At 40.8% G+C, this 23,649-nt stretch overlaps 1 protein-coding gene across 1 annotated transcript in view; it reads right to left on the bottom strand.

Moving 5' to 3' along the window:
* Window positions 1-23,649, bottom strand: part of ATRN (attractin) — a 276,680-nt gene that overhangs the window by 141,890 nt on the left and 111,141 nt on the right. The window contains exons 8-14 of the mRNA XM_073342975.2: window positions 23,376-23,619; window positions 20,062-20,245; window positions 18,602-18,756; window positions 12,666-12,750; window positions 2,924-3,144; window positions 1,040-1,155; window positions 187-325 (exon numbers count right to left, since the gene is read on the bottom strand). Coding sequence (XP_073199076.1) covers window positions 187-325; window positions 1,040-1,155; window positions 2,924-3,144; window positions 12,666-12,750; window positions 18,602-18,756; window positions 20,062-20,245; window positions 23,376-23,619 — 1,144 coding nt within the window. The remainder of the gene's footprint in view (window positions 1-186; window positions 326-1,039; window positions 1,156-2,923; window positions 3,145-12,665; window positions 12,751-18,601; window positions 18,757-20,061; window positions 20,246-23,375; window positions 23,620-23,649) is intronic.

Below are 23,649 nucleotides of genomic sequence, written 5' to 3'. Positions count from 1 at the left end.
TCAAAAATAAAAATCAGTTGGATTTCAAAGCAAATCTCACATAACATTAACATATATATAAAACTAATTGTTCCTTATAAAGAACAGTCCTTACCTCACCCTAATCATAGATTTTGATGAGGAAAATAAAGGATGTTTTTGGATTTAGGGATTTAGTATTTGTTTTTAAATACAAAATATACATACCAGGTAAAGCTATGCACTCTTGATTTCTGGGCTCCCACTGACAGTTCTGATCCATGGCACAGCTTTTACAACTTGTCTTTTTGTTACAATAATATGCGGGATTATCCTTGGGGCATTTGTCATATTCAGTAAGGGGTACCTAAAACACACGGGATGTTTACGTTTTTTTTCTTACATGTCTATTCACGCTCACAAGGACCACCATTATAATTCTGTAGAAGGGGCAACAAATTAGGTCTACTGAAGGACCAATATTTTCAGAAGATGTATCATGTTCAGAATTCCTTCCCCAAACCTGCATGCTAAGCCACCTCCCTCACCATGCTCAAGTCCCTCTTAAACCAGTTGTGCCATCTTGCTTAAAAGATGTGAGGAGAGAATCAAGGGTTTTTTGGACTTATGAATGGAATCATCAAGATGTGCACGTGCCTTACCAAATAAATCATATGATGTTATTAGTGGCAAAGATGCCGACGAAGTTGGTATTCACCCACGAAAGCTTATGCTCCAATACGTCTGTTAGTCTATAAGCTGCCACAGGATTCTTTGCCACTTTTACAGTTCCAGACTAACACGGCTACCCCCTGATACTTGATGTTATTACTGATATCCTCATCTTTCCTTGCCCCTTCCCATTGTCTCTTTAGGATACTCACTACTTAAGTAGCTGAAGTATAATATAATCCAGGGTCCCACAAAAAGCCACTGAACCTCAAGAAATTCAGATGTTTGTAGTTACAGTTACACAGCAGAAACACATACATAGAGGTCATTGTGACACAGATTAGTTTTCCTGACATTGAAACTTCATAGCAAGATTAACATTTTCAGAGTGATATTTAAACACGTTTACCTGATCATCTGTGCAGTTGTTATGCTTTAAGATACACTGGTCAGTGCACCATTGACAGTTATTCGTATTCGCTGTACAGCTATAGCAGTCTGTAATCTGATTACATTTTTCATGGTCTACAACAATTAAAGAAAAAAACCTGCATGACCCAAAACAAGCATTTCCTGACAGAGTTCTAAGAAGCTGTTTACACACGTGTTATAACCAATGGCTGTGCCAACAGATTTCCCATAACCTACAACAGCTATCAATTAAACTGGACTTCTTGTTTTTACTTTAATTTAACTAAGTTGAAAGAAATTCCATTAATTTCCTCTGTCAATAAATTTTAAGACACTTTCAGGAAAGTGCACCTGCAATTCAATGGAGAAAGACACACAAATGTTGAGATTGCCCATGTAAGCCCAATAGACATATGTGCAAATGACAAATGGACATCTAATTTAAGTGTGCAAATGCAGACACATTTTTCAGAAATCCTGGCTCTCAATTGGGAGTTTCATATGAAGTTTAAATCTTCCAGTTCATCATCTTCCTCGTTTATCTTCTCTGCTTATGCAGTACTTTGTTTATACACTAAAGATCCCAAATTACTGTCCTTTTACATCAATTGTTTTCACACAATTAAAGGATGCAATATACTACAGAAGCAAGTTTCAGAAAAAAATCAACTCTGGGAGCTGGCAGAGCACTGGCATAAACTACTGCAGACTTGATAGCTGTTAGAAATTTTAATAAATGGAGTCCAGAATTAAATGTAGTTCCAAGAAATTGCTCAAAGATTAGTAACTCTATGAGCCCCTCTCCCCACTCTAGTTGAAAAAGTGATAGCAACAATTATCTGATAACACCTTCTCTCTTGGTGAGCACAAAGGAGTGCAGCATGGCCCTGCTCCATCTTTCCCAATGGTGCTTGTCAACAGAGTTGGAGGCTCTCAGAATGACAAATCTCAGTCACTTTCTATGGAACAATGGTCCAAGCCTGTCTCCCATTGGGAAATTTAATAAAAGAGCAAAGATAAAAGCAACAGTCTGAGTTGGGTGGATGTTTAAAGGAGGAAAAATTGAGAGTTTTAACTGTCCAGCCCCCAAACAGCCAAGCAATCATTTCAGCAGCAGTCTGTGGCCCTCAAGCCATTTCTATCACTTTACTGTAGCATTTAATTTGTACACTGTCCAGTTTTTATTAACACAAAATTAAAGTCATGCTCTCACAGTAAGACACAAAAGGCTGTTTATTAGAAGTCTACAGGTGCACCTTCTACACAAGGTATGTAGCAATAGCTTGCTAATGCACACACTGTTGTCGCTTACTGCTAGAAGAAACATACTAAACACATTCAAATTATTTTTGGGACCACAAAACCAGCCAACTCCTCGATTTTTACTCGTTTATCTTTTTGCTAACTCTTGGAATGTTGAATATTTTCAAGAAATAACCTGAAGTTTACAACTGTGGTAATGAAAAGATTTGGCATACCCAATAGTGTAGGCGCAGCTGACTTGTTCATGATTATAGCTGAAGTTCATATCATATAGAATCTTGGCCCACAATCCCTGACTTTGACTATTTAGTGAACAATGTAATGTACAAAAATGTGAGGAGGAACAGAGAAGATTTGAAACAGTATGGAAAGAAAAAAGCAAAGAAGTCTATTCTATATATGCTTTTATTCCACACTCATCACCACAGTATCCAGAGTACCTTCCAGTAGTGCATTAAGCTATGAGACTATACATCGGTCACGTGATGTTTGTTCTTTTATCCTCTCAGATGGAGAAGCATGTGTAGTGGAGTGCCTTGTTTTGGTGGTAGTGCATCTTTTTAACACAAATATACTCGTTGCTATGTGTCTATGTTATAGAAGTGCAATGCATACATACCTGGTTTTGAAGGACATTCTTCAAAAACTTTTTGTTGTTGCTCTGCTGTTGCTCTTTCCCATGGGACACACAGAGAAAAAGTGGTGTTCCACACACACCTGACTCCAGGACCTGCTCTTAAGCAAGATGTCTCATTGTCATAAGCTTCACAGCTTTCTGGTGTATACCTCAGGATATCGCTCAGGAGGAGACTGTTGAAACCTCCAAATATATACACAGTGCTAAACATAAATAAGAAAATTGAAGTAAATGTTATGTTCATATATTTGTAGACCATTTATAGCTGCATTTCAGTTACACAGCTCTTGATAACTGTGCAGGGCACCTAGAATACATTGATAGGAGCCCTCTTCTTGTAAATCCAATTAAATAAATAGATGTTGGTTAAGGAACACATTAAACAAAATGGTGTCTCAGATTTCCATTAGTTCAGTAAATCTCAGTCCATGACTTTTGAGCCATAAACTGCATCAGATCACTCCTCAGTCAGGGATTGTTGTGATCTATATGTTGCAATACGGTATAGGCCATACGGGCCTAGTATAAATGCTGAATGCGTACGTGAGTTGTGTGCTGGCACCTGAAGCAAGGATTTAAGGTTATGAGCAGTCAAGAATTGTCATGCAAAACAAACTTTGTCATGTCCATAAGAGGAAATGGAATGTCTTGGATTATGGCGGCCTGCCCAGAACTGCTCTCCTGGAATTATGGATGAAAGGCTTATTAAACAGACAAAGAGCTAAGGATGCAACAGTCTGGTCTATAAAAAAAGTTGTTTGCTATAGCTGAAATTGCAGTCAGACCCAGACCCAGATCCCTGAAAAAGAAGAGGCGTGTAATGTGAGGCTCCCCACGCCTTGTGATCGGACTGAATTTCGACTAGCCATTGGGATTTGCTTCGGATCTTCAGACTCTGGTGTAGTATGAAAGGAGTGTGAATGTGGAGTGAGTGGGGTTTATATTCTCAACCAAAAAAATATTTAGAGTATTATATACCAACACTTCCTACGGGATGGGGGAGCAGGCAGATACTGGAAGGCCTCTATCAGAGCCTAACATTTGGTGGAGAATTGCGGGGGCAGGGGGGAAGGGGAGGAGAGATATAAGGAGTGCTGGATTGTGAGACGGGGTCTCACAGGTGACTCCTTATTTGTAGGATTAGAAGTCCGCTTGGGGAGATACTGCGTTGAGTTTTGGGAACATGCCATATTAAGTATAAGTGAGTGAGAGCGTGCGGGGAGATACCGTGCAAGGTTTTTGAGATGTTTAAAAAGAGTAAAGGGGTAGAGGAGGCACACTAACGGATTAAAGTTAAGCCCCTTCTATGTTAGGGACGGAGATTACTGCATTTGGGACCTGCCCTTGGATGGAGGATACAGTGGAACCTGATGTGATAACTGATACATTAGAAAACATGTTTGAGAAGTATGTACAGCTATACAAGCCTAATGCCAGCAAGAAGCAGGACAGCTGTGATATGGCTGTTGTGGCGGGCTACGAAAAAGGTAATTGAATACAAGGGGGAGGCATGTGCCGGGCTACAGACCCCGCAAGAAAGTTTTAAAATCTGCCAGGAAAGTTTAGAGAAGGACGTAAGGCAAGCACAAGTAATGCAGACTCAGTTGGAACAGCTGGGAAAAGAAACTAGAGAACTGGAAAAGAGAATGATGGAATGGGGACACAGGCAAGGCTCTGTGGCATCAGAGCTGGGAACGGAATACTGGGGAACAGACTCTGCCAGCGTGTAGAGCTATGAATATGTATGCTTGGAATTAACCCCAATAAACATTGCAGTGCCTGCACTTTGGATTTCTGGTCTTCTGCTCTCTGTCGGTGTGACAGGAACCAGGGGAGAGGGTAAAAGAAATGAGGCACTTAAGTCCACTTGTACGAAGTTTAGAGCGGGGGTCTCAAACATGCGGCCCGCCAGCTCCTCGTGGCACCCCCACCCCCCCCAGCATTTACCGAGAGCAGCTCCAGGCCGGCGTGAACCGGGGGCAGGGCAGGCTCCCTCCTTGCTTGCCTGCCCTGCCCCCGTGCCGTTACGGGAAGTGGCTGGGACCTGGGAGATGGGGGGGGCACAGGGGACTGTGTGTTGCCCTGGCTGCTCCTCCAGGTACCTCCCCCGAAGTTCCCATTGGCTGCGGTTCCCCGTTCCTGGCCAATGGGAGCTTCCGGGGAGGTACCTGGAGGAGCAGCCAGGGCAACACACAGACCCCTGTGCTCCCCCATCTCCCAGGTCCCATCCGCTTCCCGGAGCGGTGCAGGGGCAGGGCAGGCAGGCAGGGAGCCTGCCCTGCCTCTGGTGCATGCCGGGCTTGACCCGCCCCCCGAACCCCTCCTGCAGCTGAACCCCCTGACCTGAGCCCCCTGCTGCACCCCACACCCCTCCTGCACCCCGACCCCCTGCCCTGAGTAGCCTGCCACACCCTGCACCCCTACTCCCTGCCCTGAGCCCCCGATGCACTCCGCACCCCTCCAGCACCCCCTGGGGACAGGGAGGGGGCGGAGTTGGGGTGGGGGATTTCAGGGAAGGGGTTGGAATGGGGGCAGGGAAGGGGTGGGAAGAAGCAGGGCAGGGGCGTGGCCTCACCGAAGGGGGGGCGGGGCCAGGGAGGGGTTGGTCAGTGGTGCAGCCCTCGGGCCAACGTACTAGTCCTCACGTGGCCCTCGTTGTCATTTGCGTTTGAGACCCCTGGTTTAGAGTAAAGGCAGCAGACTAGATGATCATAATGGTCCCTTCTGACCTAAATATCTATGAATCTATTATGGGAGACTGCCAGTAACTTTTTTTTACATTTGGTGCTACTCTAGTAAAGGCTACTGGAGGATTGTAAATTAAAGTTTGGGGCAGTTAAAAATTACGTGGCACAACAGGGTTTGGAGTCAGAAGCAAAGTTAATACACCACCTTAAGAGACAGGAGCTGCCACTTGGTCGGAGTGAAAAAAGGAAAAAAAAAAAGTTTTGAAGTGAAAAAGGGAGAGTGAATGGGTTAACCCCTGAAGTTGCTCAGAAACAATTAACTGCAACAGAGAATAGCACTTCTGCAATTCAAGGGAGGTGCAAACAAAAGCAACAACAACAACAGAAAAGCCACAGGGTAAGGCAGCTGTATTGCACCTTAAAGAATTGAATGCAGAAGTAAGTAAGTGAAGAGTTACAAGTAGCTTTTGCAAAAATTAATACTACAGATGTCAAGGTTCCTTCCCCACTCTGAACTCTAGGGTACAGATGTGGGGACCTGCATAAAAACCTCCTAAGCTTACTTTTACCAGTTTAGGTTAAAACTTCCCCAAGGTACAAATTAATTTTACCCTTTGCCCTTGGAATTTCCACTGCCACCACCAAACTTTAACTGGATTTACTGGGAAACGTAGTTTGGACACGTCTTTCCCCCCAAAATCCTCCCAACCCTTGTACCCCACTTCCTGGGGAAGGTTTGGTAAAAATCCTCACCAATTTGCATAGGTGACCACAGACCCAAACCCTTGGATCTTAGAACAATGAAAAAGCATTCAGTTTTCTTACACGAAGACTTTTAATAGAAGTAAAGGAATCACCTCTGTAAAATCAGGATGGTAGATACCTTACAGGGTAATTAGATTCAAAACATAGAGAATCCCTCTAGGCAAAACCTTAAGTTACAAAAAAGACACACAGACAGGAATATTCATTCTATTCAGCACAGCTCTTTTCTCAGCCATTTAAAGAAATCATAATCTAACACATACCTAGCTAGATGACTTACTAAAAGTTCTAAGACTCCATTCCTGTTCTGTCCCCGGCAAAAACAGCATACAGACAGACACAGACCCTTTGTTTTTCTCCCTCCTCCCAGCTTTTGAAAATATCTGGTCTCCTCATTGGTCTTTTTGGTCAGGTGCCAGCAAGGTTACCTTTAGCTTCTTAACCCTTTACAGGTGAGAGGATTTTTCCTCTGGCCAGGAGGGATTTTAAAGAGGTTTACCCTTCCCTTTATATTTAAGGCAACAGACTTTGTAGGGAAGTAAACACTTAGGATCTGTGAGAACGTTAAAAAGTAATAGTTGTGGTGTTATAAAAAGGGAATTCTTGGTTTAAGAATAAAACCCAGTTATGTAAATATAAATATACATGCAATGCGGTACAGTCACATTGGGTGGAACCGTGGTAGTTAAACAAATTATACAAGGGCGTCAGGTAGAGTGGCTACTGCTACCACAATGTGTTATCCCCAAAAGTCTTTACAACTATTCTGAGGGGAAATGGGCCCTTTTCGCACAGGAATAGTTTGTAATCAAAATCACTAGGGGTAAGGTGTGGGGTGGGGTTTAGGAGGGGTATTAGAACTTAACTTGACTGCCTTCAATTATACAAAATGGGAATGTAATCTGGGTATAGTATTATGAAAAAAATAATTAGAGCAGTGCAAGGAATATTAAGCACACAAAATGGAATGTGTGTGTGTAAATATTTGTGTGTAATTACATAAGGTTTTAAGGACCTAAACCAACACTCCTGGTTTGTAAAATTCTTTTTGTAGGTTTAAGATAAATTGGGCTTGTTTTGTTTTTAAATAAAAAAATAATGCCACTAAAATGGCATTTGAATCTCACATCCAAAGTTACAACATTGACAGACCCTTTTGCCAGAGATGGCCAGCTAGTATGATGTGGCTTTGGTATTTAGCATTTAACCCTTTGGGTACTTCCATGTGGTTATAAAGTTTAATATCTTTTAAAATGAGGACCGAAGACTGTGGCCATGGCAGGGACAGACACAACTGGGAAAATGGAGAGAGATTCTGGATCCCTTTGTATTTTTATTTTGGTAATAAATAGCAGCTAAGTATTGCAGGAGGGGCACAAAAAGACAGACAGTGTATCTTTGAAGCAAGAGCAGGGGTGAAATGTACAAAAGAAGCAATGTCAGAAACACCCAGCCTTGAAGTGGCTCTAAGTAATCAGACTGTCACAATGTTAAACCTTGACATAAATGCTAGTGAGTAACCTTGTAACAATGTATAATGTGTGTAATTTTGTGGGGGGGGGGGGATTTTCAGCATGCTAAAAATGGTCATTAAAAATAAATCTCATGTTCAAAGATCTCATAGTAATACTCTCAGCTATTACCTGTGAATAAACTTAAAGCTTGGCACAGCAGAGAAGCTATTACAAACCTAGTCTGCTGTACAAAAAGGGAAACTGAAGTACTCTGCCTCATGAATTTCATAAACAAACAGTGGGATAATTCACCCTTTTCTTTAAGGGTAGAAGCCATTGAAATCTGACCAGTCTATAGAACAAATCACAGGAAAGTATAGAGGTAATTTCTCTGTTTTTCTTGCAATCAGCAAGGAGATTCATAAAAGAGAAATTTTTAAGCAATAATCTGTCCCCACAACGGGGAAGGAAATGTGGGTTTTTTTGTTTTTCAGACACTACAGGCAAGCTGGTGCCAGCAGAACAACTTAGAACACCATCTACTGTTGCAACGAAAATTATGCTGTGTGATTTGTCTGGTTTGTCTTGTCATTACCATTATTTTGATGGAAATTGTACAAGATGAATTAACACATATAGCGGCAAAAGTCAATGCATGGTATGATCTGTCTAGAAAGCCTGGTCCATTCAAGGTGGGAATTTAAGTGATATACCAAATTCCAGGAGAACATCATCTATTCCCAGCCTGCTGCTACTGGGAACAGAGAATGGAGGGTGGAAATAGGCTCATTGCATGCAGTGAACAAAAAGACAGGAGAGGTAAGATGGGTACCTGAAAAAAACTGCAAAGGGATGAAATTATTAACATCTGCCACTCCATGGCACACCAAGGAATAGAGAATATGCTTTTTAAGGTGAAACAAATTGAAATTTGGCCTCGAGTACGGGAAGATGTAGAAGGATTGGTTAAAAATGGTACAAAATGAGTGGCAGACAGCAACAAAACACCTAGTGCAGGGCTATTGTTACATCAGAGAATTGTAGGGCCATGGAGTAGGATACAAATGGACTATATTGATAAGTTGCCGAAAACTTCCAGAGGAAATCAGTATTTGCTGGTGGTTGTGGATTCTTTTTCCGGATGGATGGAGGCGATTCCTACCCAGAATTATACTGCAGAGACAACCACTAAGAAACTATGGGAAATTGTTTTTAGCAGGTATGGAACTCAGAGTAATTGATTTGGATAATAGGCCGCATTTTGTGGGGCAAGTAATGAAAAGCTTACTGAAAGCTTTAGGAATAAAGCAGCAGTTACACATTCCTTATCATCCTCAATCATCAGGATCAGTAGAAAGAAAAGGAGTACTTGTGGCACCTTTTTGCAAGGATCAGTAGAGAGAATGAATCCAATGATTAAGCAGGCTCTACGAAAAGTGGTATAGGAAACAGGTAAAGATTGGGATGAGAAATTACCATTGGTGTTGGTGGCAATTTGAAGTAGTGATGAGGTAGGTAAAGGGTACTAGCCATGCTAAATTCTCTTTGGAAAATCTATGAGGCTGTGGAGCCCTCTACTGTAGCCAGGAGAAGGGGAAGTAGAGGAAGTATCGCTTACCCAACGCGTTAAAGAGTTACCGACTGAACTTAAGAAAATGGAATTTAGATTAACAGATGCAATTTGGAAAGCAAGAGAATATGTGGACTCACAGGCCACTCAAGATACGAAATTATGGAACATAGGGGATAAGGTGATGTATCTGAGGCTGACATCAAAAGATCATGTCTTAGAATCAAAATGGGTTGGAGCTTTTTCAATTATGAATAAAATTTCCCTCACTGTAGTGCAAATTAATAAGGGAAAAAGGGGGAAATGGGTAACACATCAAAATTAAAGTTACGGACCAAAGATTAATAGAAGGGGAATGTCCAACTGCACCGGAGATATCCCGAACAGATCCTGAATTGGGAGTATGGATACTGTGCTATGACTTTTGCAATTGGCTTGCTGCTTACACTCATTTTGCTTTGCATTATTTGTCTGGTGGAAAGATTGTGCTGTGTGAATTACATTTTAGGAAGAAGACTACCAGAGCTCGAGCAAAAACAGACGGGGTTAGCAAAGGCTTAACAAAAGCTGTTGGGGCAGTATATTCCGAGGCACTGGACATTATTCTTTTGGAATAACGACCATGACCTCAACACAAGAGGGGTGAAATCAGAAGAAGAAAAAGTTTGCAGGGAATGAAAATTGATTTTAAAGTAAAAGTTCTAACACTGTCAGCAATGATTCAGGAAAAAACGGAAATTATGGTACCCTGAAAGGCGGGGATATGACTTCTGGTTTTTATATTTTGTGAGTATCTGGAGAAGTTTAGGGGTACAAGGATATGCACATGGGAGCACCTCTAAAATGGAGATATGGATTAAAGGGGCTAATATGTTCAGCTATCCATGTGACACAATGGAGAAAGCAGGACCAAACAAAAACAGATGGGAGGGGGAACCTTTTGAGGTGAAATTTGAAATATGGTGGGAAAACGGTAAAGGATTCACATGAGAATATTTAAAACCAGAGGACTTGGAGAAGCAATGGAGGTATTTTTATATTATAACAGGGGAGTGCTGGTTGACCTTTCAATTTAGTCATAATGAAAACAACACGAATATAAGCTTCCTGAATTGCACTTTTTTGGAATTTGGGATTTAATGCAACTACCCTGGATGTGATTTATGAAAAAGAATTGGCTAATGTCCATGTGGGATGGAATGAGTCAGCAGCTCTCAAAGCGTATCATAGAATCATAGAATATCAGGGTTGGAAGGGACCTCAGGAGGTCATCTAGTCCAACCCCCTGCTCAAAGCAGGACCAATCCCCAATTAAATCATCCCAGCCAGGGCTTTGTCAAGCCTGACCTTAAAAACTTCTAAGGAAGGAGATGTAGATGTATGATGCTATGGTAAATTCTTCCATAATGGTGAAATTAAGCTGTTTCAGGAAAATCAACACAGGAATATACTTTTGGGGACATGGTAGCTATTTCGTGCTTCTTAATCAAATACCAGTAAATAAAACCGCCCCAAGAATCATGGTGGATGAACATCCAGATAGAAGTGGGGAAATAACTGAAGCCCCAACTATTGCGGACCAACCAATCTGGCTGGAGGAGTTGCGATTAAATGTGAGTGCGCCACATTCAGAGTGTACGCCATATGCCTAGCCTCTATTACTAGCATGGCAACAACAATGGGGAGATGGTGCTAAAAGACGTCAGAGAGGTATAGGAGAATATATTGTGGGTGGCACTGGTGCTGAGGTTGGGGTGTTGAATTCGTCTGATATTGAGACGTGATGAGGGAAAATGTCTTGGGTGAGACAATGCCATCACAAAGATCAAAATTATGCTGTGGCTCTTTGCAAATGAACAGTCAAAGAGTAATTTTTCTCAACTGATAAAACAGAACACTATTTAGCTAGGGAATTGATTTTTCCACGCTCGTGAGGGCAAGGATCACATCTATGTTTTAGGCACAATACCACCTTTGTGTTACTGCTACTTTTACACACCTGCACACACAATTTTGTTTTAATAATGACTAGTTCAGGGGTTCTCAAACATCATTGCACCGTGACCCCCTTCTGACAACAAAGTTACGAAATGACCCTGGGAGGGGTGCAGAGACCGGGCCCTGCCGCCTTGGGTGGGGGAAGAGGGAGCCACAGCCCGAGCCCCACTGCCCAGGACAGGGGTGGAGCTCAGGCTTTAGCTTCAGCCCTGGCTCCCAGCAAATATAATGCAGGCCCTGGCGGTCCTGACCCACAGTTTGAGAACCACTGGACTAGTTAATGCAGAATATGAAAACTAACAGAACTGAATAGAAATTTGGTGGGCAAAAGTTCTTTCCTTTCATCCTACAGTTATTTTTGGTCCCAATTAAGGAAAAAACTTAAGTATATGCTTAAATGCAATTCACAAAAGTCATTGCATTGAAGGTATTTAGTATACAGTCAAGCTGCTATCTATTTTGTGTGAGATTTTCAAAGGCATGAAGGGCAGCTAGAAGCTCAACTCCCTTGAAAGTTTTTGGGAATTACATGCCTAGCTCTCATTTGTGACTTAAATAATCTCCCTCCTTTCATGTGTTTAAGAGAGGCATCCTCAGAGAGAGATGGCACTGGAACCAAAACCAGAGACTTAGCAAATCACATACTCCTTAAAACATGGATTTTATTATAGCAAACGTAGCCAACAAAATGGCATGGACCCCAACTGTATTTGTGCCTAAACAGCATATGTTTCTGTCAAAAGACAGATGAGGCCAGACAGGAGGAAGGCTACCAGCAAGCAAAAAAAGGTAACGAAGATGTGAACAGAGGTCTTATTAGTAGGAGCAGTGAAGAGAGAGTCTATTTTTGGAGCTATTAAAACTAATAAAAACAGAGATGACAATGGAGATTGAGAAGGAAAGAGAAGGAGAAGTATTTGGAGGGAAGAGGAAAAACTCAATTTTGGACTGATTAAGTTCTAGAGATGAGATGGCAATAGAGAGTCTGGTCTAGTCGGAGAAGAGAATGAGTCAGGACAGCTAAAAATAAGAAAGGTTATAGGTTGGAAATCGAGAGGTTATAGGTTGGAAATCTTCAGCAGAGATGCAAGTTGAAGCTATGACAGGAAGTAAGGTCACAGAACTTGAATTTGGTTTCCAGTTGGAAGTTCTCAGTGACCTTATAAACACATACATATATGTTTGCATATGGGCTCATTTAACTACACAGTATGCAGATATAAAGCAAGACTTTTTTTTTGTCTTCTGACCTGTTACTCAGCACAGCAGAATGTCCAAATCTGTCGACATCATGATGGAGATCAGGTCGAGGAAGTACTGACCAATGATCACAAGCTAGGATTAAGGAAAGCTCACTTCAGAAAATTTCCTCTAGCATAATTAATAACTGACATTTAAATAGCACATTTCTTCCTGAAAGATCCCAAAGTACAGTACTTCAATAGCTACACAGAAACCATTTCATCCCTCACCACAATGCAACCACCTTCTACAATGGAATGTGGTAGCTGTTTAAAAGCACAAGGCACAACACACTATACAACATTTCACGACAAAGCGAACGCTGTATCCATTTGAGACTATCTTAGGGCCAGATACAGCCTGGCTCTTACACGGGTCTCTGGTGGGCAGGAGTGCAATGAGCCTTCCCTACGCCATCATGCAGCCTTCATAAGGACTGGGCACAGTAGCATTCCCTGTGCTTCAGGGAGTTAAGGGACCGCTCTTATCCGTACTTTCCCATGAAGCCCCCAAAGAGGAGGCGATGGCATGCAATGGTTCTTCCCCAGCCTTCGCACCCATCCATGCAGAGGGGCGTAAGCTGTACTGCTGGAGAGCTAGCTGCTCCTGCTGGCCTCCCTTGGAGGGACTCAGTGGAATAACCTTCAAGGACTTTGGGAGAATTATGGGTAACAGTTTGTGGGGTTTTTTTGTTTGTTTTAATTACTGGAATTAATCACTAAACAATGAACCTACTCTTTACCCATTTATATGTGAACGTCCTCAGTTTTGCCCTGAATGGACATAATGTGGAGCAAGGGCTTTAAGATATGTATACAAAGATCATTATTATTTCGCAGTTATGTGATTTGAGGGTAGCCTGGCATAATAGTTTTGATTCATGATTTTTTTTTAAAACTATTGTGTGATTATTGCATTCTTTTCTATTAGCATAACATAGAATCAGAGAACTGGAAGGGACCTCGAGAGGTCATCTAGTCCCGTCCCCTGCACTCAAGGCAGGACTAAGTATCTAGACTATCCCTGACAGGTGTTTGTCTAACCCGCTTTTAAAAAATCTCCAATGATGGAGATTCCACCAGCTCCCTAGGCAATTTATTCTAGTGCTTAACCACCCTGACAGTTGGTAAGTTTCCCTCATGTCCAACCTAAACCTCCCTTGCTGCAATTTAAGCCCATTGCTTCTTGTCCTATCCTCAGAGGATAAGAAGAACAATTCTTCTCCCTCCTCCTTGTAAGAACATTATATGTACTGGAAAACTGTTAGCATGTCCCCACTCAGTCTTCTCTTCCCCAGACAAAACAAATGCATTTTTTTCAATCTTCCCTCATAGGTCATGTTTTCTAGACCTTTAATCATTTTTGTTGCTCTTCTCTGGACTTTCTCCAATTTGTCCACATCTTTCCTGAAATGCGGCACCCAGAACTGGACACAATGCTCCACTTGCGGCCTAATCAGCACGGAGTAGAGTGGAAGAATTACTTCTCGTGTCTTGCTTACAACACTCCTGCTAATACATCCCAGAATGACGTTCGCTTTTTTTGCAACAGCGTTACACTGTTGACTCATATTTAGCTTGTGGCCCACTATGACCTCCAGATCCCTTTCCGCAGTACTCCTTCCTAGACAGTCATTTCCCATTTTGTATATGTGCAACTGATTGTTCCTTCCTAAGTGGAGTACTTTGCATTTGTCCTTATTGAATTTCATCCTATTTACTTCAGACCATTTCTCCAGATCATTTTGAATTTTAATCCTATCCTCCAAAGCACTTGCAACCCCTCCCAGATTGGTACCATCCGCAAACTTTATTAAGTGTACTCTCTATGCCATTATGTAAATCACTGATGAAGATATTGACCAGAACCGGACTCAGAACTGATCCCTGTGGGACCCCACTCGTTATGCCCTTCCAGCATGACGCTGAACCACAGATAACTACTCTCGGGGAATGGTTTTCTAACCAGTTATGCACCCACCTTATAGTAGTTCCATCTAGGTTGCATTTCCCTAGTTTATTTATGAGAAGGTCATGCTGGACAGTATCAAAAGCTTTATTAAAATCAAGATATACCAAGTCTACCGCTTCCCCGCTATCCACAAGGCTTGTTACCCTGTCAAAAAAAGCTATCAGGTTGGTTTGACATGATTTGTTTTTGACAAAAACATGCTAACTTATCACCTTATTATCTTCTAGGTGTTTGCAAATTGATTGCTTAATTATTTTGCTCCATTATCTTTCCGGGTACAGAAGTTAAGCTGACTGGTCTGTAATTCCCTGGGTTGTCCTTATTTCCCTTTTTATAGATGGGCACTCTATTTGCCTTTTTCCAGTCTTCTGGAATCTCTCCCATCTTCCCTGACTTCTCAAAGATAATCGCTCTTGGCTCAGATATCTCCTCAGTCAGCTCCTTGAGTATTCTAGGATGCATTTCATCAGGCCCTGGTGACTTGAAGACATCTAATTTGTCCAAGTAATTTTTGACTTGTTCTTTCCCTGTTTGAGCCTCTTCCGATCCTTCCTCATTTTCACTGACATTCACTATGTTAGACATCCAGTCACCACCAATCTTCTTGGTGAAAACCGAAACAAAGAAGTCATTAAGCACCTTTGCCATTTCCACATTTTCTGTTGCTATTTTTTTCCCCCTCATTGAGTAACGGGCCTACCCTGTCCTTGGTCTTCCTCTTGCTTCTAATGTATTTGTAGAACGTTTTCTTGTTACCCTTTATGTCTCTAGCTAGTTTGATCTCGTTTTGTGCCTTGGCCTTTCTAATTTTGTCTCTACATACTTGTGTTATTTGTTCATATTCATCCTTTGTAATTTGACCTAGTTTCCACTTTTCGTAGGACTTTTTTGATTTTTAGATCATTGAAGATCTCCTGGTTAAGTCAGGGTAGTCTCTTGCCATACTTCCTATCTTTCCTACGCAGTGCAATAGTTTCTTCTTGTGCCCTGAATAATATCTCTTTGAAAAACGGCCGACTGTCTTCAATTGTTTTTCCCCTTAGACTTGCTTCTCATGGGAGCTTACCTACGAACTCCCTGAGTTTGCTAAAGTCTGCCTACTTGAAATCCATTGTCTTTATTTTGTTGTTCTCCCACCTACCATTCCTTAGAATCATGAACTCTATCATTTCATGATCACTTTCACCCAAGCTGACTTCCACTTTCAAATTCTCTACCAGTTCCTCCCTAATTGTCAAAAATCAAATCTAGAACAGCCTCTCCTCTCATAGCTGTCACCATCTTCTGAAATAAAATATTGCCTCCAATACATTCCCAAGAACTTATTGGATAATAAACTACATTTCTGAGTGCTGATTATTTACTTTGGTTTCTCATGTAATTTCTTTCTTTAGGCACTATGAAGAAATCACACAAGACACAGAGAACCCACTAATCAGCCAAAGGAACAAAAGCAGAAAAAGTTTGCTAAATTAAAGTGCTATATGTTGGGCCAAGGAAAAGGGAATGCCGTGGAGGCTAATGTCCAAAAGACTGCACACTTTTTATCCCTGCCGGTGTAGGTAGAGCCTTTCTCATAGTTTGACTTCTTCAGCATCAGAAGAGGAAGACACTGAACTTTGTTAACTGATCTACAATAAGTTAACATGTTTCATAAGACTGAGAAACTGGAAATCTCTATGCAATTAATAGAGAAAAGTCAGTATTTTATTAGGGAAGAAAATCTAAAGAGTTCCAGACTGTTGACAAAGTCTTTAATATAAGGTTATGCTATGTTGCATCACAGGTTGAAGCCACTGGAAAATAAATCCACATCCTCCAACAGGTGTGCAAATCGACTTACAAGAGGGTGCAGTGAGAAATAACCCTATTATTTCTTTAGGAAAGTTATTTGAGGAACTGTGGGGTAAGAGATTTGATCTGGAACTACCCTTCCACAGAGAGTTATTTATTTACCTTATTCCTGTGCCACACCTAGACAAGAAGGTTTGTGAGAAGAGAAATAGTTAGGACTCTACTAGCTCCATTTAATGCTCTAGCAAATGGTTATTCTGAAATTGATTTTTTTTTAAGTTATCTACTCAATTGTTACAGGATGTAACTTTTTCTGACATCATTCATAAGACTAGCACACATGGTTCAAGTTTGTAATAGAAGACTTCAGCAAAATTGGAGCATAATTTGTAATTTTATATCCAGCAAATTGTGAGTTATGAGGGGCCAAAAAAATATATTTTTCTAGAGTATTAGGAGACTTGATATGTTTTGCTTTCTAAGCTCCTTTCTCAATCTTTAACAGAAGATCAAATATTGGAAAAAACTAATGGTATAGAAATTACTAAGAATTCTCTCCTTCCAACCTGAGATTTACAATGTATTGATTATCCAAACAGAATATATGTGCTGTCAAAATATACAGCTTTACTCAGTAATTGGTATCATAACAGTTTGATAGGGCAAACATTAGAGATTTATTTTTTTCTCCTTTTCCAGGGACAGTAATTGTATTCATGGCCTTACTGTAAATGATTTTTATGTTGACCTTTTAAAATAAATACACCAGACCCTCACTAGAACGCGCGTCTATATTGCGCAAATTCGCATATAATGCGGTCGCGGCCATGGATCCCAAATTTAATTACTTTAATTGCAATTCATTTTAACGCGGTTCCCGTGTTAACGTGGTACCGCACATGGATCCCAAATCCTGCGTTCTAGCGAGGGTCCGGTGTAGTTTAAAAACTTGCTTAAATCAAGAAGTCAAAATTCAGAATATTAACCCTATTACAGAGAATCAAGAAGAGATTCTTTACTTAAGGGAATTTCAGTAGGTGAGATCTATCCTTTGCTGTATTTAATACCTAAGGGTATATCTACACTGCAATTAAAAACCCACAGCTGGCCTCTGTCAGCTGACTCAGGCTCACGGGGCTCAGGCTAAAGGGGTGTTTAACTGCAATGCAGATGTGCAGGCTTGGGCTGTAGCCCAAGCTCTGCACCTTTCTCACTCTGTAGGGTCCTATAGCCTAGGCTCCAGCCCAAATATGTACAACTCAATTAAACACCCCCTTAACCCGAGCCAGTTGCAGGTGTTTAACTGCAGTGTAGATATACCCGAAGATACAGCAATTTGAATTCTGTATGGTGCTTTCTCCTAAAATTTCAATTCTCTGGATATGCATGTATTTTCTCTTTTTAAATAATTTCACCTCTTATATTTATTTAATATAGTTTCTGGACTAGGTATTTGCAAATAAATGCTGCCCTCTTCTGGCTACACGAAGTCACCAATGTCTAATCCTTTGAAATAAACCCCAGTCCTTTGGCTTGGTTATTCAATAGCACTTGCAGAGACATTTGGATTTATGGAGTGTACACATTACTCAATCAAGATTTATCTTGTTGTGATGCTTTATATTCAGGAGACCCTGCTCCTAGACCTAAGGTCAACTAATAGAGAATGCTGACTATATGGCAAGCTCTAGCAGCATCCAGTGTTTGTATTTGTCATGACATACTAAGTTTCTGTTACATCACAGATACAGCGTCTAGGAGATGCCAGATTAGTTCCCCAGATGAGATGTTAAAACTACATCCCTTATGCTAATGTGTGTTGTTTACCCAAGCTAAACATCCCCAAACACTGTCCAAAATGAGTAAACAACAAACTTATTCCAAACCACATATCTCCTACTCAGAAACGGGGTTTTAATATTCAGGGTTGTATGTGAGCTTCTACTGACTATATAACTGCTCCTGTACTTGCCTACAAAATCGCTGCACTGCTAGTATCCAGTTCAATTGTTTTGAAATGTGTAGTAAACCAAGTTAAGTCGGTCTTGCCTGCTTATGCATTCTCCTGCAGTATTCTTACAATAAAATTTGGTATCATATACACAGCATGTAAATTAGTCATTTTAAAGACAGTTTTCTCTTTTCATCTCCATGAAAAAGTTTTTGCTTGGGAACTTACCAATATCATATGCCATAAAATCTGAAGAAAAGCACTTAGCACCATGGCTCATTGATGTGTCATTGTGTGTATTTCCTCCAAACACCAGCATGGTTCCACTCATTATCACAGCAGTGTGCAAATAGCGGAAAAATCTACTATCTTTAAGAATCGTCCTTCAGAAATGAAAACACACATATTTTTTTAAGAAACTAACAACCACCTGACAAAGATAAAGTAATTTCCAAACCCACTTTGGAGACAGATTTGTGGTGGCAATCCACTTACTTATTTTTCTAATATAATATGCAATGGTCTTTTCTTTCCAGTCTGCTCCTTGCCTCCTATAATTTGATTTACTCTTCTCAACTACCCTCCTTCCCCCCCGATTCTTGGGGCCATATTCATTCAGTGGCATTCTACTGAAACTTCTTGTCCTGGACAAGGATGTAATACATCCATCTGCCACCTCCAGTCTTCACCAAAAAACAATATTTAGCATTTGGCCAGCAACAGCTGTTGAGCCAAAAACTACCCGGGAGAATTTCATGATTGTCCTGGTGGTTACAAAACCCTAAGCCAACCCAAAAGGGTCATTGTTTAAATTGGATGCTGTTCCTCCCTCAACCAAAATATCTTGACTGAAACTTCTGAACTGGTAATACAGCTCTGCAGATTAAGACATGGAAAAGTGGATGCCTCATCCATGATTAAATCATGGACAGCATTAATTATATTAGCCACTGACCTTGCACCAAATCAACATGATTAACAGCACTGAGAGCTAAACAGAGCAGTCTCATCTGCGATTTCCCCGTTGTTTTGAGAGGGTAAGGCCTTAAAAGGTTTGGGATGGAATGCACCGCTGACCGAATATCAGTTTCCTGGCTGTGTGGGTTCATGCCACCAGAACCAGCAAAGTTGTTGTCATTGGGATGCTGCTGGACATCAACTTTGTGACTGCAGTTCATGTAGAGGGAAAGATTTTCCCTACCTGTAAGTCACATTTCTACAACAAAGCACTCAACAATGCAGCCCAATGACCTGCTCTGGTGTGGAATAGCGAGCTGAGTGCTGTGGCACTTCCTGCATGGAAGGAGTTTCTGAGCACTGCTCTGCTCCTGGACGGAGGCCGGAATGCAAAAGCCTGTTGAGCAACCAGCCAAAAGCATGGGTGGGCTTTTGAAGCACCACTCCCCTTGAAGGGGAGGAAAGTGCTCAGAAAAAATGGGCTGCCAGAAGGCAGTTTAGAAGATCTTATGGGATGTACCACCAGTCCTGAGAAGGGACAGAAGTGGAAGCCTGAACTTCTAACGTTAGTTGGGCAGAAAGGAGTGGGCGCACAACCTGAAACCCAAGTCACAGAAACCAGTAGTATTCTACCTTCAGTTTAATTAACCAGGTAATACTTTATTGTTCTGCAAACAGCCAGTACTCAGACATTACATGCAGATGAGGTCAGAAGGTGCAAAGATACTTACCACATCCGTGTATCAACTTCATATTTGTATAAGTCATCTGCTAGTCTATACTTGTTGGCACTGAATGCTTTGTAACCTCCATGGATATAGATTGATTTGGTGTTTGGATCGTAAACACTGCTGTGACCATAGCCTCCCTGCACCAAGGCTCCACTTGTTTGTAAAATATTCCATGTATTTGTCGCTAAGAAGAGAATGAAACTTGTACGTGACAAAAGACATGTAATGTATCAGCACTGAAAACAGGTCAACAGATTTAGCTAGGGAACAGACTCTCCCTTAACTCAAAACCATTAGCACTGCATACGCCATAGCTACAGCTTCTCTTTGTCTTTTACTGTTTAAGAGCCAGTCTAAGTTACTCCTCAAAGGAAAAAAAAAGTGCCTACTCAGTGGGTAAGTTAGCTGCCAAGAGGTGTTGTGCTGTCTGATTCTTTTAATTAGACCAGGGGTCGGCAACCTTTCAGAAGACGTGTGCTGAGTCTTCATTTATTCACTCTAATTTAAGGTTTCGTGTGCCAGTCATACATTTTAACATTTTTAGAAGGTCTCTTTCTAGAAGTCTATAATATATAACTAAACTATTGTTGTATGTAAAGTAAATAAGGCTTTTAAAATGTTTAAGAAGCTTCATTTAAAATTAAATTAAAATGCAGAGCCCCCCGGAGCGGTGGCCAGGACCCGGGCAGTGTGAGTGCCAGTGAAAATCAGGTCGTGTGCCGCCTTTGACATGCGTGCCATAGGTTGCCTACTCCTGAATTAGACCATAAGCATTCTCCTCCAACAGTCATTCATTAAACTTCAAAGACAAGCCAAGAGAGTGAAATATAAAAAACATTAAAATAATCTGTCACATTTCGGTGACATCATATCACCACTAAAGTGACTTGATTTGTTATGGTATCCAAAAGCACTTTTTTTGAATATTCTATAGATGTTAGTCAAGGAAGCATAGAAGCCAAACTCACTGGGATATATTTTGTAAAAGAATGCCCGCCTGGTGGCCTAACTATGGTGTTCTTCATAGCCAAGCTTGAGAGCCCAGGTGTGATTGATGGCCCTGGTCCCTGACTCTCTGGAATGGCAGGATTTGGGAGCATAACAAAGGAAACATCATAAGCCTGAGAGAAGCATTTTACTCAACTAAACACAAAACCTTTTTTTTTTTTTTTCCCCCAATTAAGGAGCAATGCTGAGAGGCTCTGAATGAAATGCTATGCAGACTTCCCAAGGCAGGCAAATACGAGAAGAAACAAAATAAATTCAGGGTTCTGACAGATATGCAAGGACTTCTTCCCAAAAATTAAAGGAAACGAATGATGTAGCCTTTGGAAACTTATGCACCTGACAGGTTTCAGAGTAACAGCCGTGTTAGTCTGTATTCGCAAAAAGAAAAGGAGTACTTGTGGCACCTTAGAGACTAACCAATTTATCTGAGCATAAGCTTTCGTGAGCTACAGCTCACTTCATCGGATGAAGTGAGCTGTAGCTCACGAAAGCTTATGCTCAGATAAACTGGTTAGTCTCTAAGGTGCCACAAGTACTCCTTTTCTTTATGCACCTGAGTGTCTTTAAGAACTAGGAAGAAAACCATATCCGAGTTCCCACATCATAATTTTTTAAAGCAGCAGACTCTAGCTCTGACTACAAGTCTATCTCTTCAAAGGGATTTTTCCATACAGGAAATATAAAACTGAGGATGAAGGAGACTCCCCTAATGAACCAAGACTGTCTCTTGGTTTGTTTCTATAAGAATCATTACCTCTGACAATAAATCAGGACACAGTTGTTGTTCATATATCAGGAGACTGTGTTTCCTAGATACTGAAAAAGTTTTGGACTGTTTTTATTTAAAGGAGAGGGTGGCACAGGGGGAAAAATGCCTCTTCTCAGCTTTAATACTAGGCCACAATCAGCTGTATAGCATTTTTGCCAAAGTAATGCAGATAATTTGAATGACCCATAAGGGAGATTTTGGTATCCATATTTGCCATAGCCTGTGACGCCACCATTCAACATGGCAGTCTAGAAATCTTGTTTCCTTTTGCTCACTTCTTAAGAAAATCACAAATTCCTATCATCAGCTATTTCAGATACAGTAACTACATCCCAGCATGTTACCTAATGGCACCGCATGCCTAGATTAAACAAAAAGTTCTCCAGGTAAATCAAAAAGCCAAACTAATTCCAGGACTGTGACATTAGAGATTTAAAGGAGGACTAGTAAAAAAACTCTGCAGTGGCTAACTACAAAATTTGGCCCCAACCAAATGTTGGGTACTATGCCTTAAAATCAAGATAAAGCTTCAATGAATTAAGGAAGTAAAAAAGTTATTTATGAAAATGAACTGGAAGAGTTAACACATATATGAATACAATGTATAAACCAATAATATACTGCAAAAATTATGATTTGCTGTTTATAGTATGCTAATACTTATAGGCACCAATTGAGATCAGTGCCTTACTGTCTTCGACATTGTATATAAATACAGCAAGACACAGCAACCATCTAGGAGAGCTTACAGTCTAACTTTTATATCTGAACGTCTCTAAAAACTGATGAACTTCTGAGATTCAAATAGCTTTTGATGAAGGTATGCATATGTGTGAAATACAATACATGAAATATGAATCCAGTCACCCCCAAAGAGGATGATGCTACATAACGTTTTATCTGGGCGCTAGGTACAGAATGCAGCAATATATACACAAGAAGAAACGGCATCCCACTTGCAAGTAAAGAACAGATTTGTTTTAAATTCATTTTATAATGAATCTGACTCAATTATTCACAAATCATGCATAATGAAAGCTGCTACAAAAGAGTTTGTAGCTTTCTAAACATCAAGAAAAAACCCTGGAGCGTTTGAGGTTTCATTCTGGAGGCATGGTAGGGAGCCACCATGGTCGGGAGCCACCAACACTTCCCACAGTCCAGAAAGACTCTCCACAAGCCCTGCAAGAGTGTGGTATTCCTGGTATTTTAGTTACATTTCTACTTTGCTGTATATTTTTAGAATGCTTTCAACAAAACTCAAGGTTGCTTCATAATCAGTTTAACTTGCCTCATACTTCATTGCAGTTCTGTCACATATACTGGATAGCCTTAAGGGGTACATGCCTTTCTAGTCACTGTACAGATAATTCAGGCATTTTGTACAAGGAATTAGATTCAAGTTCTAAAAAATATAGTGTAGAAAAAAAGGAGGAAGTTGAACATCAATAAGTTCAATATTCTGTTTTTGCATGGATCTGATTAATGGTTGCAAACTGAACACTGAAATACAAGCAAGTGGTAAGACTGTACCTACCAAGGTTGTATTCCTGCATATTGCTGATATATCCATACAGAGGGCAGTGCCCAAAGATGACGAGCATAACAACACTGCCATCTTCCAGAGTGACAACATGTGCTGAGTGGCCAACAACAGCATACTGCTCCTTGGCTTCTGGGGTCACTTGAACCCATGACTCATTGTGTATATGGAATACCCACAGCTGATTGGTCACATTCCCTGTTGCATCTATTTTTCCTCCATACATATAGATTTTATTCTGGAAAAAAAGTTGGTTTAATAAAGAGAT

The sequence above is a fragment of the Lepidochelys kempii genome, chromosome 4, assembly GCF_965140285.1.
Source record: "Lepidochelys kempii isolate rLepKem1 chromosome 4, rLepKem1.hap1, whole genome shotgun sequence".
In the NCBI taxonomy this organism is placed as follows: domain Eukaryota; kingdom Metazoa; phylum Chordata; order Testudines; family Cheloniidae; genus Lepidochelys; species Lepidochelys kempii.
Note: the sequence above shows the minus strand (reverse complement) of the source record. Positions and strands in the feature narration are given on the sequence as shown.